This window comes from Diplotaxodon limnothrissa, linkage group LG6 (assembly GCF_057381915.1).
Source record: "Diplotaxodon limnothrissa isolate DT_005_m linkage group LG6, D_limnothrissa_male_GT1.1, whole genome shotgun sequence".
Taxonomy (NCBI): Eukaryota; Metazoa; Chordata; class Actinopteri; order Cichliformes; family Cichlidae; genus Diplotaxodon; species Diplotaxodon limnothrissa.
Genome location: NC_140601.1, coordinates 1,598,324 through 1,615,329, shown reverse-complemented (window position 1 = coordinate 1,615,329; position 17,006 = coordinate 1,598,324). Strand labels below are relative to the sequence as shown.

The 17,006-nt window shown below is 43.6% G+C and overlaps 1 protein-coding gene across 3 annotated transcripts in view; it reads right to left on the bottom strand.

Annotated features, from left to right (window-relative positions):
* slc43a1b (solute carrier family 43 member 1b) overlaps positions 1 to 17,006 on the bottom strand; it is a 45,729-nt gene that overhangs the window by 23,068 nt on the left and 5,655 nt on the right. For all 3 annotated transcript variants that reach the window (XM_085356699.1, XM_085356698.1, XM_085356697.1), the window contains exons 6-10: positions 11,701 to 11,793; positions 11,195 to 11,328; positions 10,051 to 10,193; positions 9,196 to 9,342; positions 8,635 to 8,670 (exon numbers count right to left, since the gene is read on the bottom strand). In XM_085356699.1, coding sequence (XP_085212825.1) covers positions 8,635 to 8,670; positions 9,196 to 9,342; positions 10,051 to 10,193; positions 11,195 to 11,328; positions 11,701 to 11,793 — 553 coding nt within the window. The remainder of the gene's footprint in view (positions 1 to 8,634; positions 8,671 to 9,195; positions 9,343 to 10,050; positions 10,194 to 11,194; positions 11,329 to 11,700; positions 11,794 to 17,006) is intronic.

The following is a 17,006-nucleotide window of genomic DNA, read 5'->3' as shown; positions in this document are numbered from 1 at the left end:
AGATCAATTGTGTTAATACAGTTTGTCAAAATGAAAACATGACTGTAAATTCAGACACGTGAGGTTGTGCTGGAAAGAATGACACCAAACAAGGCAAAGTAACTAGTGAAGGTGAAATGTAGAGGAAACATCAGAAGTAGTTACATCGTGGACATGCAATAATGCCACATGCTAACACTGGGAGGGAAGACACAGCTCACCAAAGTAAACTGCAGGTGGACTACCACAAAAAGTTTGAACATGGCCATTTTAAAGAAGCCAAGAAAGACAAACTGGCTGAAACCAACTGTCATGGTCCAGGTGAGTGCGGGGTTTTTCCACTCTGCTGGGCTGCACCTTCAGGCGGAGACTCCAATCAGCCTTCACAGCTCAATGCAATCAAGTCACCAGCATTTAAGACCAGCACTCACAACAGACCTTTGCCAGATCTTCAGCTAACTCGCGTTAGTCGTGGCCACCTTATCTTTTGCATTTCTACCCACAGTGTTTTCTCTCTGTCATAGTACCACGTCACACTTCACAAGCAGGAAAAATACGCATCTCTGTCTGGACGCTGGTTTTCTGCTATCAGGTTGCACTCCCTCCATCGTGGCCTTTCACCTACCTGCCCCCTGCCAGGGCCGTTGCTCCAAGTATATTCTGGACTCTGTCTTGACCACTCCTCACCCAGACCCCCTAGACACCCTCCTTGCCTGACGCCTACCCCTGCAACACGTAAACCATAACCATCATAGCTTAATCTCTGGCTGTGATTCACTGGACTGCCACTGACTGCCTGTCTCTTCTCATTATAGTGACTCAGTGTACCTCCACCCAGGCCGCTGCCCCTTTTCCCTCCCCAGGATCCGTACTTAAACTCTTGTGTAACATGGTAGACTAATGTACCTGTGTTAATTCAGCTCCATATTATTGTGTGAAGTTGCACTGGGTTGGGAGTGGTTTTGTTTGTGTGTCACATTTTTGGTGAGCCAATGGGTGGAATGGGGTTGGACTAATTAGAGGCAGGTGTACTTGATTGCACTGATACACTGGTCTACTTATAGCCCACACTACAAACACTGTTGTGTCGTTTTGTCTCTCTGTGCAGGTATGTACTGTGATGAAATCAGATATGTTTGGGATGGATGGGTTTTGTCCTATGAATTCTATAGTGAAAGTGTAGTTTTGTCTCTCTGTGCAGGCCAGGGCCTATTATATGCCACAGCCTAAAGGTAGCAGAGTTGCAGAGGCTGGAGTGACCACTGGCTATATGCTTGCAGGGTGGTGGGTCTCCAAGGACAACTTCTAACCCTGTTACAGGCAACACATGGAGTGTAACTGGCCGTGTGGCATAGCTGGCTCTGGCCTTGGGACTGTGTGTTTTTATTTGATTCATAAATGGGACACTGGACTGTTTTATCTTTTATCTCTTGATATATTTTGTCAATAAATTATCTTTTAGAATTTTATTGACTGTCATCTTTTTGCCCACGACTGAGACGGTTGGTCAGACCTAGAGTCTTTCTTTGGGTGTGTTACAACTGGCGTTGTCGACAGGATCTGGCTACCATAATCTGTAGTGGGCAAAAGCAAGATGACTGATCAGAGTGAATTACAGTCTGGCCCAAATAGAGAAGCACCAGTTTCTAGTGCAGGGTTTAGGCCCTTTGGTATGATCCCTATGTTTAATATGCTCACAACTAAATTTAGAGGGAAGGATTCAGATATTAGTCTAGGTGAATGGAAAAGTAATTTGCAGACAACATTTGCTTTGCAAGGAGTTCCTGTAGATTTTAGAGCAGAATTAACACTCTGTTGCTTGGAAGGCAAGGCTAAAAGAGAGATTTTAATTCTAGCACCAGAGAAGCGTAATTCATCTGAGCTAATTTTTAATGAGTTAGAGAAGTTGTATGGGGATAAAACAACTGCTTCGGTCCTGCGCTCTCAGTTCTTCAACGCTCGCCAAGAAAAACATGAAGACATCAGTTCATTTGCACTGAGATTACAAGAACATTTTCTCAGGTTAAAGACGAAGGACCGTAGAGGTATCAATGACGAAGATATTCTTCTCAGAGATCATCTGGTTGAAGGCTTGAGAGACACTGCCCTTAGAGGTGAATTCAGAACAAAAATTCTAATGAATGATCAGTTGACTTTTGCAGAAATTAAAGCAGAACTAATCCTGAGGGAACACGTTTATGGTGAAATGGTTGATCCAGTCCAGTGTTTTGCTGCCAAAGGTGAAAGATACAAGACCTGTAATGCTAAGGATATGGAACAGATCAAATCAGAGTTGTGGGAGGACATGAACAAGCAAATGACCACACAATTCAATGATTTATCACAGACTTTGATCAAAGAAATCCGATCAGAACTTCATCAAACTACACAAAAGACTTTGGACTGGAAACAGACTGACCAGTCCAGATCAAGAAAGAAAGGAGGGAGCAGACCCAGAGTCTACTCAAACAGCTATGATGAACAAGGTAGCCCCATCTGTAACACTTGTTCCCAGCCAGGCCACATAGCTCGGTTCTGTAAAAGCACGCCTAGATCTGGATCGTTAAACTAGACGACACCACTGTGGTGGCCCAGACAGTGGGTTGTGTCGATGCCAATGGGCCTCAAACTGATGTGAAAAAACTGATTGGAAAAGTTCCTAAAGTCAGCTTGTGTCTTGATGATGTTCCAATACAGTGTATTCTGGATACTGGATCAAATGTGTCACTGATAAAGAACAGCTACTTCTCTAAACACTTTGGCAGTAATGGGATGAAATTGAAGGATGCAAGCAGCTGGCTGGTGCTCGAGGCTGCTAATGGACTAGATATTCCATACCTGGGTTATGTATTGCTACATGTGAAGATTGGACAGGTGGAACTCCCTGAATGTGGTTTTTTGGTGATTAAGGACCAATGTTTAACCGACAATGAAGGCGTCCTGGGTATGAATGTTATTTCAGTGTTATGAAAAAATGGATCAGGAGAAGCCATTAGCCTACCTCTCCTCTAGTGGGGCCGAACAGAGAGCTTGGACTACTGCTTTTCAGATTTGTGCCAGTCAGGCACGGTTTGCAGCTTCAGATGGGTCCATTGGGTATGTACGTACCATAAATCGCCATCCTATACAGATTCCCCCTCGGAGTGAGATGTTGGTTTGGGGTCGTACGAAGACTGGAGTGGATGGCAGGGATTATCAATGCCTGGTGGAACCTGTCGAGGTGGGTGAAGTCTTAATTGCTAGAACATTATCTACAGTCCATGATGGGAGGCTTTTGATTAGGGTCCAAAATCTTAATGACTCACCAATGTACCTTTATAGACATCAGAAGTTGGCTAAGACTTTTATTATTGACCCAGCAGATATCATACAAGAGAATAGTGTGAACATGACTCGTGTTGGTGTAAACACAGTTAGAGTGAGTATGGACCAAACGCAAGCCCTGCCCAAGGAGAAATGCATGTTCCCTGATTTAACTGGTCTTCATTTGTCCACAGAGGAATTGGAGAAACTGCAGGCTTTATTGCATAAGCACCGAGCAGTGTTTGCTGTGCATGAGGAAGATTATGGATTGACAAGCACCATGCAGCATTCAATTCCTACAGGCAATGCTGCACCAGTCCGTGAGCGCTATAGACAAATTCCACCAAAGTTATATCAGGAGGTGAAGAGTTTTATTCAAGGTATGTTGGATGCTAACATCATTGTGCCTAGTTGCAGTCCATGGGCTTCTCCGGTTGTGTTAGTCCGTAAGAAGGATGGGACACTTAGATTTTGTGTGGATTATCGTAAACCTAATGCTGTGACCCATAAAGATGCTTACCCTCTTCCAAGAATAGAAGAGTCACTTGCCAGTTTAGGTAACGCAAAGTATTTTTCCACACTTGATCTTGCCAGTGGATATTGGCAGGTTGGGGTGTCCCCACCAGACAGAGAAAAAACAGCCTTCACTACACCCATGGGTTTATTTGAATTCACCAGAATGCCCTTTGGCTTGTCAAATGCACCAGCCACCTTCCAAAGGTTGATGCATGTATGCCTGGGTGAAGAAAACTTACAGTCTGTACTTGTCTACTTAGATGATGTAATAATCTATTCTCCAGATTTTGACACCCACTTGGTTCATTTGGATGCAGTCCTTGGTAAACTGTCAAAGCATGGCCTCAAATTAAAACCCAAGAAGTGCTGTCTTCTAAAACCAGAGGTTCAGTATTTGGGTCATCGTGTTTCAGCAAAAGGGGTTGCTCCAGACCCTGACAAGATTAAATGTATTCAAGAATGGCCTATTCCAACTACTGTGAAACAATTACAATCATTTCTGGGTCTGGCAGGCTATTATCGGAGATTTGTGAAAGATTTTGCAAGAATTGCCCAACCATTAAATCAAATATTAGTTGGAGCATCACAAAATTCTAAGAGGAAGGATGTTCCCTTGTCCACTAAATGGAACTCTACATGTGACACAGCCTTTAGTTCTTTAAAAATGGCTCTAACATCTGCACCAGTGTTGGCTTTTGCTGATTTTAATCTACCTTTCATCTTGTACACAGATGCCAGCAACCAGGGCTTAGGAGCTGTACTTGCACAAGTTCAGGATGGAAAAGAGAAAGTAATTGCTTTTGCTAGTAGGAGTTTGAGCCCTTCTGAGAAAAATGATAAGAACTATAGCTCCTTCAAACTTGAGTTTCTGGCCTTGACCTGGGCAGTAACCAAGAAATTTGCTGAATATCTGTATTGTGTACCCTTTACAGTTTACACAGACAATAACCCTTTGGTACATTTGAGTTCAGCCAAACTTGGTAGCTTAGAGCAGAGATGGGCAGCACGCCTGGCTAGTTTTCAATTTGAGATCAAATATAGGCCAGGGCGTATTAATCAGAGTGCAGATGCACTATCCAGATATCCATCACCTGTAGTAACTGAGGCTACAGAGGGACAAAGGGAAGAAGTAGAGGTTCCATCCTTTAAACAGGTTGAAGTAAATGTGGTCAGAGCAATGTGTGTTGGCGTAAGCAACTCTAACCAGGAGGGTTTACAAAATGTAACCTGTGGTGTGCCTCTGTTTCCTGAACGCACGCCATCTCAGTGGTCTGCCTTGCAAGGGGAGGACTCAACGCTAAGAAGGGTGGCCTGTTATCTACAGAGGGGCCATCAGCCAAATAAGCGTGAGAGGCAACAGGAGTCTAAACCTGTTCTGTCTTCTGCGGCACTGGGAACGACTATCACTAAAAGATGGAGTGCTGTGTCGGACATCACATGATACCAAGGAGGTCGATCCAGTAGTTCAAATTTTGGTTCCTGAGGGTGAGAAGTATTCTATATGGCAACCGTACCATGAATATGCAGGACACTGGGGCCCAGAAAAAACAATATCCCTCATTAAAAGAAGATATTTCTGGCCCAAATTAAATGCTGATGTTATAAATTGGTGTTCCCAATGTAAGGCCTGTGTCCTGCGTAAAGCGGCTGCTGCGAAACATGCTCCGTTGATTCCCATTAAGACATCTGCACCCATGGAACTGTTGTCTGTAGACTTTTTGTCTATAGGTGTGTGACAGGTGAGACCTGGAGACTTGGGACCGCCCCTGGTGGGCGGAGCTGGTCTTCGCTCCTTTCATAAGCGCAGGTGTGGGCAATTGGGTATTCCTTTGCAAACCTGAAGCTGCGAGCGCTTGGTCCGAGTTGGGCAAGTTGGTGTTTCTTAACTATGAAAGTCTGATACGCGTCCTCCCCTAAACTTCTGTTAGAACGGTAGGTTACACAAAAATGTACCACTTGAGCTCTGGCTGTTGGCAGAGGTTTACAGTTATTTGCACCCTTGTAGGTGGGAAACATTGCTCCCGTGAGAACGGTATAGTGGACTTCATCGCCACTGACCCACATTTATTAGGGTGTGACACGAACTTGTGGACAGGTAACAAAACCAATTCAGTGGAGGAATATTCCTGTGTTTTATTGTCCAGCTAGTGATCTCCTGCCTTTTATTCACAGAGTACCGAGCTGCTGCTTTGCCAGGTGGATTTCTGGCTGCGGGCAAAGGACCCGACACATCAGTGTGTTTTAATTTGTTTTAAACTGGTGTAAGTCGACGGACTGACTGCTGCGGCTGTCGATGGTTTTGGTTTTTTGTTTTACTTTTTCTGTATCAGTAGGCACCACAGATATTGATTCGCAGGCGGTGAAGGCGCTGCAGGGAAAACAAATCCTTTTTTTGCCTCCCCGCTTTTGCATGCACAGCGGGGGGCCCGAGTGAAGACGGCGCTGAAGATTTGCCTTTTTTTTTCTATAGTGTTTTACCCATTTGAGGTCATGTGTGAGTTGCCGTCCATTTTTAACCTGTGTGCTATGTCGATTTGTTTTTAAACTGTTCCCCGCAGCGCTTGTCCTGTCTCACGGGCAATCGTACAGTTTTATCGTTTTTAATAAGGTAACGTTTTTAATTGTTTTTAGGTGCTGCTGTTACACTGTTTCTTTTATTTTGTATTAAAAATTAAACTCTTTTAAACTGACTGTGCGCCTACGGCTCTGTCCTATTTTAAATAGGTACCTACCACGGGTCACAAACGGTCCAGAAGATCTGTATCATAATGTTTTGGTCATGGTGGATCACTTCAGTAAATTTGCTTGGGCTGCAGTTACAAAAGACCAGACTGCAGTGACGACAGCTAAAGCACTCTGGAGCAAGGTAATTCAGCCCTTTGGTGCACCGAGACGACTGCTGTCAGATGAAGGTCCTAACTTTGAATCGCAACTAGTGCAGGAGCTGTGTGAATTGTATGGTATAAAGAAGGATCATACAACACCCTATCACCCAGCTGGAAATGGGGCCTGTGAACGGCTTAATCGGACTCTTCTGGGGTTGCTGGGCACATTAGGTGAAGAGAGGAGAAACTGGCGAGATCACCTGCCTGAGATGATCCAGGTATATAACCATACAGTGCACAGTTCTACAGGATATTCACCACATTATTTGATGTTTGGAAGGCATGGATTTCTTCCCCAGGATCGGCTGATGGGCCTTACTGAAAATGTGGGCTGTTCTTCTGTAAGCAACTGGGTGCAATGCCATCAGAGACGGCTGCAGTATGCCTTCTGAAAAGCTCAAGACCATAGAGACTCTGAAATGTCCCGGCAAAAGAAATATCATGACCTGAAAGCAGATGCTCTTCCATTGCTGCCTGGAGAGAGAGTATTGCTACAGGACTTGAGAGCAAGGGGCCGAGGTAAGTTGGCAGATAGGTGGGAGCAGCGACCTTATGTCGTCATAAAACAAGCAGATCCTGATTTGCCGGTGTATGTAATTAGACAAGAAGGGGGGAAATGTTGAGAAAGTGATGCATCGTAACTTAATGAGACCTTGTTTGCTACCTATGCAACAAGATATGCAGAACTCTAGGAGTGAGGTGGAGACAGCCAGGCAGGAAGATTTAAAAACTGGAAATGCATGGCCACACACTGGTAGATCTCCAGCTGCTCCACCCTGGGTCGGGTTTTGGCTTCCTACAGAAATCCCTCTCGAGGCTGAAGGCATCGAGACAGGACTCATTCATCAAGAACCCAGACGGTCAACAAGAACAACCAAAGGACTGCCTCCACAGAGATTTGGAGACTAATATTTATAGATTACATGGTCATTGGGACAATGACCATTTCAGCAGGGAGGGGTGTAACATGGTAGACTAATGTACCTGTGTTAATTCAGCTCCATATTATTGTGTGAAGTTGCACTGGGTTGGGAGTGGTTTTGTGTGTGTGTGTCACATTTTTGGTGAGCCAATGGGTGGAATGGGGTTGGACTAATTAGAGGCAGGTGTACTTGATTGCACTGATACACTGGTCTACTTATAGCCCACACTACAAACACTGTTGTGTCGTTTTGTCTCTCTGTGCAGGTATGTACTGTGATGAAATCAGATATGTTTGGGATGGATGGGTTTTGTCCTATGAATTCTATAGTGAAAGTGTAGTTTTGTCTCTCTGTGCAGGCCAGGGCCTATTATATGCCACAGCCTAAAGGTAGCAGAGTTGCAGAGGCTGGAGTGACCACTGGCTATATGCTTGCAGGGTGGTGGGTCTCCAAGGACAACTTCTAACCCTGTTACAGGCAACACATGGAGTGTAACTGGCCGTGTGGCATAGCTGGCTCTGGCCTTGGGACTGTGTGTTTTTATTTGATTCATAAATGGGACACTGGACTGTTTTATCTTTTATCTCTTGATATTTTTTGTCAATAAATTATCTTTTAGAATTTTATTGACTGTCATCTTTTTGCCCACGACTGAGACGGTTGGTCAGACCTAGAGTCTTTCTTTGGGTGTGTTACACTTGCATCTAGTCATAGAACAAGAGCTCAGAGCTGATCAAAGCAGGTATTGGCCTTTTACAAAACAGCTGCAATTTTGGATTGGCCAAGAAAATTGCATTTGGTTGATCTCTAGAAAATGAATCACGAAGTTCCCATGAAATCTGAGTAACTCACTGTTCAAGGTGCTTTCTTGAAGTCGTTTGAAATTGTAAGTCTAACATGTTCCTTCCACAGAGTAAAACCAATCTGAATCTTAAGTCAGGACCCAAACAGGTCTTGGTCCTGGGTCGAGTCTCAGTGGACAGCAGTCATGTGTGTGCACCATTAGAACTGAGTGTTTTGGTTTATACCTTGTTTTTCCACCTCCTTCTGTAGCTCCTCAGAGGCTGAAAGAGACAGCAGCAGGTCAGGGATTACCAGAGACGGGTTAACAGCAATTATTCTCATTAGCAGCACACTCACTTTGGCCCTATAAACAAGTGACAAATAAAAGAAACGCTGAAACCATGTTCCCTTTGATTTGATGATTTGGCTCCAATGTGCACCTTACAAGGAAGCTCATTGCAGATCTGAGTGATTGCCTTTATGCTACGGTGAAACTATGGTAAAGCAGTCTTTTCCAGATTGCCTGCATTCATGTGGTGAGAGGGTTTACTAAATGGTTTGATGAGAATAAAAATGATGTGAATTCTGTGCCATAACCTTAACTTTCACCCAGCAGAACACTAAACACTTGATATAGAGTTTTTTTAAAAACCACATAAGGAATACCAAAACTGGAGCCTATCCCAGCTGTCATGGGGCGAGAGGCGGGGTACACCCTGGACAGGTCGCCAGTCTGTCGCAGGGCCAATGAAATAAACCATGGAGCATTTAGATTTAAAAAATAGAAAATGGACCATTATTCTTACGGTTGGGGTCGCCGTGGGTGACTAGGAACTCCATCATCTTATTCATAGCACCCATGAAGAAGATGAGCCTCAGCTGTGTCATCGCCATGGTGATAACACTCCACAGGAATATGGGAGAACACACAGAATGACAGAGCGGCACAGACGCTGAAGAAGGAGACAAAGAGAGAAAATGTATGAATGTACATTTAGCTTTTGGTTCAGCAGATACAGACCTCAGAGCCGTGCAGGTTCCAGCCAAAACTCTTTCAGTTCACTGAGAGTTCAGGTCCATCGCAGATTCTCACACATTTTGCTGTTCATGGTAGTTTACAGTGCACACAAGTCTTTAAAGACTAGAAAGCCCAGGGGTGGCTGTAGCTCCGATGGCAGAGCAGGTCAGCCACTAATCAGAAGGTCGGTGGTTCAATCCCAGGCTCCCCCCTGGCTGTATGCCAAATATCATTGGGCAAGATACTAACCCCATGTTGGCCTACTGGTGGTGGTCAGAGGGCCCGGTGGCGCCAGTGTCCGGCAGGTGTGGCTTGCCATCACCAGTGTGTGAATGTAGGGTAAAGTGCTTTGGGGTCCTCAGGGACTGAGTAAAGCACTATACTAATGCAGGCCAGTTACCATTTTCTCATCACTGCAGATGCTGGACCACTGGTCTGTCAACCACTGGTCGACTCTCCCCTCATGAACAAGACCCTGACGGTGTTTTTCTGGACTCGGGGCAACACTTAACCCTCATCAAAGGCAAGGGAGCCATAGATGACCGCTCGGACGATGGGAGCTTGATTTTTTTGAGAATAAAATCACTGAGAGTGTTGGCAGCAAGCTCAACTTAAACTAAAGCCAAAATAACAAAACAAATACCTTGGGCTGTGCTGTGGGGGTCTGTGTGCTCAGGTACTGTCTGTCTGGATCCCATTGTGTCTTCCATTGCAGTCATGTGGGTGATATTCCTGTCCCCGGTCACGCTGTCCTCTGTCACAACCCCACTTATCTTCACCCTTTTACTGTTAAGAGGAAAAAAACACACAGAATGTAATGGGAAGAGTCATAATGTGCAATTCCCACTATCTCAAAGATGTTTTAAGTTGAAGACTTTTGGAGATACTCATAAAACGTGCCCGAAACCACAGCTGACGTTACTGAATCTGTAAAACTCAGAACACATGGGAAAGGTTCATCATGAAGCCTCGTGACAGCTGACATGAGTGGGTAACATGAAGTCACAACATGAGGAGCGATTCCCTCGTCAATATCTATATTAGTCTGAAGGCAGTGATTTATAGCCTAACCGACTGCAATGACTCTGTCCTCTGAGCAGCCTGTGCACAGCTGTCCCAGGTGTTGTTGTCACTCTTCTGTTCTCTGTGTTTTGTTCATGTCTCTTTCCATTGTGAGCTTTAGTCGACTCTCAGCGCTCTCAGTTCTGCATCCTGCACTCAGGTTTTTGTGTCGTCCCTGGAGAAATCTCTCAGGGAGAATGGAATCACCCCAAACTGGTACCGCTGTGGGAATCCAGGGAGCATCCACGCTCACCACTTCATGCATAATGGACCTTCCATGTGTACGGACATGTGCAGGTGTATATGCATGTATATGTATACATATGCATATTTAAGGTGTACATGTCTATAAATAGGAATAGTAGTGGTACAATAGTTATGTCAAGCTATATAGTTGATGTCTTCCATATTTCCAACCATATCCATAGTCACATACTGTGTATGCTACCGTTGTATGTAGTGTATTATCTTACTTTTTTCATTGATTGTACTTATTTGTATTTTTGTATTTCCTTCTGATATCTGTACCTGAGCTGAGGTGACGCAAAAACTTCCCCGTTGTGGGATCAATAAAGTCTTATCTTATCTTACAGTTCAGATATGATCACTACGCTCTGTAGGAGCAATCATACTGATCACAACTGTCTCATCATGAGACTTGTGTTCTACTTTTAAACGTCTGACACAGTTTCCAGTGTTAATTCGTCTATTCTGTTAAAACTGACGTGTATCTGATGTCTTCGGGTGCAGGGAAAGATTCAGTGGGCCAGTTCAGGAAGCAGTTTAGGATCACAGTGCACGCCATTCCAGCCCAGACCCACATGATGACCCGGAAAGAGACGCCAAGGTCATAAATCACCTGGAGAGGAGGAGGAGGAATAGGACAGAGAAGCATGAGGGAAGAGATTTCAGGGTTGAGGTGAATAAAGGAAAGGTAAAACGTGTGCATGATGCTGCAAACTTGACCTTTAGTTACTGTTAATGTGAAATCTCACGGCAGTATCCTCCCTTTTATTTCCGCCCAGTGTTGTCTCTTGTTTATTCTTCTTCCTGTTTCCTGTCCACTGTACTCTCTGTCATCAGCTTTTTGGTCCTTCTGCCCCCTTTGCTTTCTTTCATGTTCCCTACAGTTTACAACCCTTCTGCTACAGTTTAACAAGCAATATCTTTTAGCTTTCAGCCAAGAAAGGTTTTCCACCTTTCAACGAGGTGTGTGAGTGTGTGTCTGTACCTTGACACCGGGGAAGGTGACAGCTGAAGAAGCATAGGAGCCAATCATCAGGGAGAGGATGGTTGATCGAATGTTCCCAAACATGTTCGGCAGCTAGATGAGAGAGAGAAACGATCGTGCTGTCACACGGAGCAAATCTGAGTTTCTGTCCAAGGACAAAAGCTTCAGAGCTTTCAACATTTTCTCTACAGTTGTACATTTTAATAAGTGACCAGCAGGTGGCGCTCTTAAAAGCTTTGTACAAACACAGGGGGAAAAAGTCGTGCCGTGTGTGTATGTGTGTGTGTCTATGGGTTCTTACTATACTGGTGGGGACCAAAATCCAGGTCCCCACGAGGAGAGCAAACCAGACGTGTGTGTGTTTGGGTGTGCGAGTGTGTGTGTGCACACGTGTGTGTCACTCTAAGTATAGACACACGTGGAACAGTGCCGCCTCATGAATGTGGCTCAGTTACACTACAGGCTGTAATACTCAGTTGAAACTTGCATCAGTTTCATATATTTGGAGGATTACATTTAATACATCATTTGTCTTAATTTATTCAAACGTTACTTATGTAGCCAAGCGGCTACACTGTAACTCTGTAGTTACATTCATTCATTAAGTGTTGCTTAAACAACAAATTAGTGTAAGAGTCAGAGAGTGGAGGGATACATGAAGTGGAAATGTGAAAATATTTTTTCTCTACAGGAAGATGTTCAGTTGGTGGTTTGGGTGTAAACTGTACAGCTCTGTAAGACAGAGCCACCGTGACAGCATGCACTGGGCTGTAATATGGTTTCAGTTGTGTCAAATCCACACAGCCGTTCATAATTTTAGTCATGACTGCATTTACTCAGAGTTCACTCTATCTATAACTCTGCACTCTGGGGTGAGCTTGGATCCAGCCAAAGGCTCATCCTTTTGCTTTTCTACTGACTAACATCATCTTATTTTAACAAGCTGCACAGTGCATGTCAGGAGAGACTTTAATCAACACGTCCTGTGTTAAGTTACTACAGCGCCTTCCAAATGATTACGCACACAGAGTTTCAAAAGATTTTATAGGTTGTAGAGAATTGAAAATGGTCATTTGTTGAATTTGCAGCATTAGTAGATCAATTTCACTGACATCAAAAGTTATTTCAATCAAAAACATCTTAACAGGTCAAGTCACACAATAACACAGGACCCCGTATTTGTTAGCAGTTTTACAATTCTTGCATCCATGGAACTTGTTTTTGGAAAGCTTCTGCTTGAATGTCTTTGCAGGATGTCAGAATAGCCTCTCAGAGCTGCTGTTTGGATGTGAACGGCCTCCCACCCTCATATTCTTTTACCTGAGGATGCTCCAAAGGTTCTCAGTAGGATTGAGGTCAGGGAAGAATGGGTTCCTCTCCTTTTATGCTGATAGCAGCCAAAGATGCAGAGGTGTGCCTCGTAGCATGAGATGGTGCATTGTCTTGCATGAAGATGGTTGTGTTGCAGAAAGCACAGTTCTTCTTTTTGTACCAGGAAGAAAGTGGTCAGTCTGAAACTCTCCCCGTGATTCCAGCTCAAAAACGACTCCACTACCTTTTAGCTGACGACGCAGCCAGCCATCCACCTCTGCATCCATCTGGACCATCCAGGGTGGCGCTGCACTCATCAGTGACCAAGACTGTTTGAAAATTAGTCTTCATTTGGTTCTGGGCCCACTGCAGCCGTTTCTGCTTGTGAGCATTGGTTAGGGGTGGCCGAATAGAAGGTTTATGCACAGCTGCCGGTCTCTGGAGGATCCTACAGCTTGACGTTCGCAGGGCTCCAGAGGCACCAGCAGCTTGAAATGTCTGTTTGCAGCTTTGTAATGGCCTTTTAGCAGCTGCTCTCTGGCAGAAACCTTCATCATTGTGCCTTTATCTGCACGAACCCATGTGTGCTCTGACTCAGCCACAAATCTCTTAACATTATGGTGATCACACGTAAATTTTCGTGAAAGAGGTTTTCATTACGTGTCCAAGGCGGTCAACTATTTCACGCTTTTCAGCAGAGATCATTTTTCCTTCCTAAATTGCTTGAAAATGGAGGCCTGCTTAATAATGTGGAACATCCTCCTTTAGTAGTTTTTCCTTTAATTGGGCTCACCTTGCAAACAACTGATCACAGGTGTCCGAGATTGATTTCAGTGATACAAAGAGTCCTGAGACACAATCCCATCCACGGGTTTAATTGAAAAACAACTTATTTAATCTTTATAACACTTAAACACTATTTGCATAATAATTTGGAACGTGGTGTATATTGACTATGACAGTATGAAGAAGAAGCGTCTCTGTTTTGTCTCAAAGGCTCTGCTCGTGTCGTTTCCTGTGGATCAGCGCTGTCCTGCTCTGATCTTTACACTTACACTGTTGTAGCAGCAGTGGTCATAAGCAGCTGCTGTGTGTGTTACATATTTGTATCACAGATATGAATAACACACCTTCATTTCTCACACACCTTCATTCGAAGAACAACAGAAGCTGCACTTGTGTTCACAGACCATCACTACTGGAGGTGTTTCTGAGCCCAGTCCCTGATTCAACGGCACCATCGTGCCTGTTCTTAACGCACACACATCCATCAGTTCCAGGTTCGATGGTTGTGCTCGGAGGTTTCTCCACATTCTCAGAATCCTTTGCTATCACGTACAGTTTACGATGACACAGTCTTCACAGTTTCACACTGACGGACATTATTCTGAGATATCTGAACAGTTTCTAGATGCGGGGTTATTTATCTATTTTTCACTTCTGTTACTGACCTGTGGTCAGTTAACCTGACGAGTCACTGTTCTGTTTTGACTATGTTCACATGCTAATGAGACAAATAAGAGGAAATTGTATTTCTATTGTTATACATCAGAAATTTGTGAAGCTTTTATTTTGACATCCGAATAGACAGGAAAGCCTTTATTTTGACATGTGCATAGACAGGAACAGTGGGGAAAGCATGGCTACACCTTTGAAATCTTTTGAGTTGAATCCAAAATACTCCTTCAGAAAGCAAAAGTAAGTTCAGTCAGTTCTTTGTATATTAGACAATTAGTAATGGGGTGTTTGAGACATTATTTTGTACCTTCCTTGAAGTGCAGTAGTTATAGGTCGTAGCTTCTGAGCTAATGATACAAGTGTACACTTGCCCACTACCTGCTTATTGTTCTTTGTATTAATATCAGATTGTATATCTACAGGATGCTTATCTTGAAGTCTCCTATGTTAGTGGCTAAATACACTTACCTGCTGATTGTATGACAATCATTAAGAGTTTAGTTTTATGTGTTTCTAGTTTCACTCCAGTTCAATGATGTCAGTTCAACACTATGTTCGAGGAGCAAGTACGCTCACCTCCCTGGCTCTTGAGTTTGGCTGGCTGTTCACGCTCAGGGAGTTCAACACATAGAGAGAGCAGTACAGTCACCGTGTTTTCCTCTAACTGTTTCTTTTTAGTATCGTTTACCTTTTTGGCCTTTTGTTGCTCCCATTAATCAAAACAAGCCATTTTTTTTAAATCAAATGATACAATGTCTCAGTTTAAATATTTAAAATCATTTTTATGTTATACTGTGGAAACAAAACATGGCTTTGTCAGAGTTACAAACCATTGAGTTCTGTTTTTATTTACGTTGCGTCTTAACTTCTTTTTTGAATTGGGGTTGTAACTATGGTGTCACAAGTGTTCACGCTGAAGGTGTCATGAGAAACACTCTTTGTTTACATAAATGAAATGAAACCGATAATATCGGAGAATTCAGCTATAGCATGCAACAGGCCGTCAGTTTCTTTGTTTGTACATTGCCCTCATTTGCCCCAGTGTAAATATCACTGGGTTTTATTTGTCTGTCTACAGCCTCAGGTTCAGCTGAAGTCATGCCTTCCCAGAGTAATGTTCCCATGTTGTAGGTTTGCCTTGGCTCTCCATTCTTATCAGCCCTCCCCTCTTTTCCATCGCTGTGTTGCCTCTGTGCACACACAGCTTATAAAGCATAAGCATGAAGTTCCAACCACAAATATCACAACACCAGCTGCAGGTCAGTTCCACAGAATGACACCAGTGGGTCTTTTTGTGTTAATTCATTGCAAATTAACATGAAGCACAAGCCCGTAGCTACATAAATCCGATAACTAGACAAGAATGTTAATATTGATGCATATGCATATGTATATACAGTATATGTATGGTATGGTATACATATCTATCTATCTATAAAATGAAAATGCAAAAAGAGTCATTGTTGTTTCACAGTAACATGCTGCAGCCACTCTGGATCGTGGCCGGCTGGTTTCTTAAATTTCTGCTGAATATTCAGTTTTACATAAACTAGCACACACTTGGTTTCATGTCTGATTTATTCCTTTTCTATTCTGGCTGAGCACTCAAAGTGTTTTACTGCAAGCCACCCAGCACGTTACTTCATGTCTTCTGGTGCTGTTTCTGACTGTTTCTGACTGTTTCTAACTCGCTCACATCATCACTGGATTTGTGGACAGGACACTTTGACATGTGGATGCTGGAAGAGCTGGGAACCAGTTATTATACGGCAGCTTTATCAAAGCTAAACAAGTGTTACTGACTATATATATCAGGTACTTATGTAAGAGCCCCCCCCCCCCCCCCCCCCCCCCCCCACACACACACACACACACACACCATTGTGTCTCAATAACTTCAGCCAGCATTACCCATATGGAAAAGATATATATAAATCTTATAAAGTTATTATCTCTCTTGTATGAATCTTGTATGAAAAGCATACAAGAGTGAAAACACATATAAGATCCCTTAAAAAATTATATAATGAAACTTGTATGTTTTGTATACTTACTAAAAACATATATGATTTACTCATGAAAGTGGCCACTTTACGATTTCTTTTCCATATGGGTACACTTGGAACATTCACTTAGACACTGTTTTTAACCCTAAGATATCGGCTTGTTGCCCCACCTGACCTGAACCCTTAACAAACAATACACTCACCTACACACACCCACTCAGGCTCATGTTATTTTAGGTCTGTAGGAGAGAGACCAATGGAGTGAGGGGCTGACAGGGGCGTGGGAGGGTGTGTTGACCAGCCAGCTTTGTGATTGGTTGAAGGACTGCTGCTGAATTTAGAACAAGTTTTTGAAAACACACACACTCTAAGTATGTTCTGCATCTGACTGTGTGGACAGGTGGTTGGAGTTTGGACCTGGGGCAGATGGAAACGTAGGGATATGGGGCAGTCTGATGCCCAGCAGTGTATATATTGCATCATACTGCGAACTTTGTTCCATGTGCAAGTCTCTGCTTCCCATCACTGCTG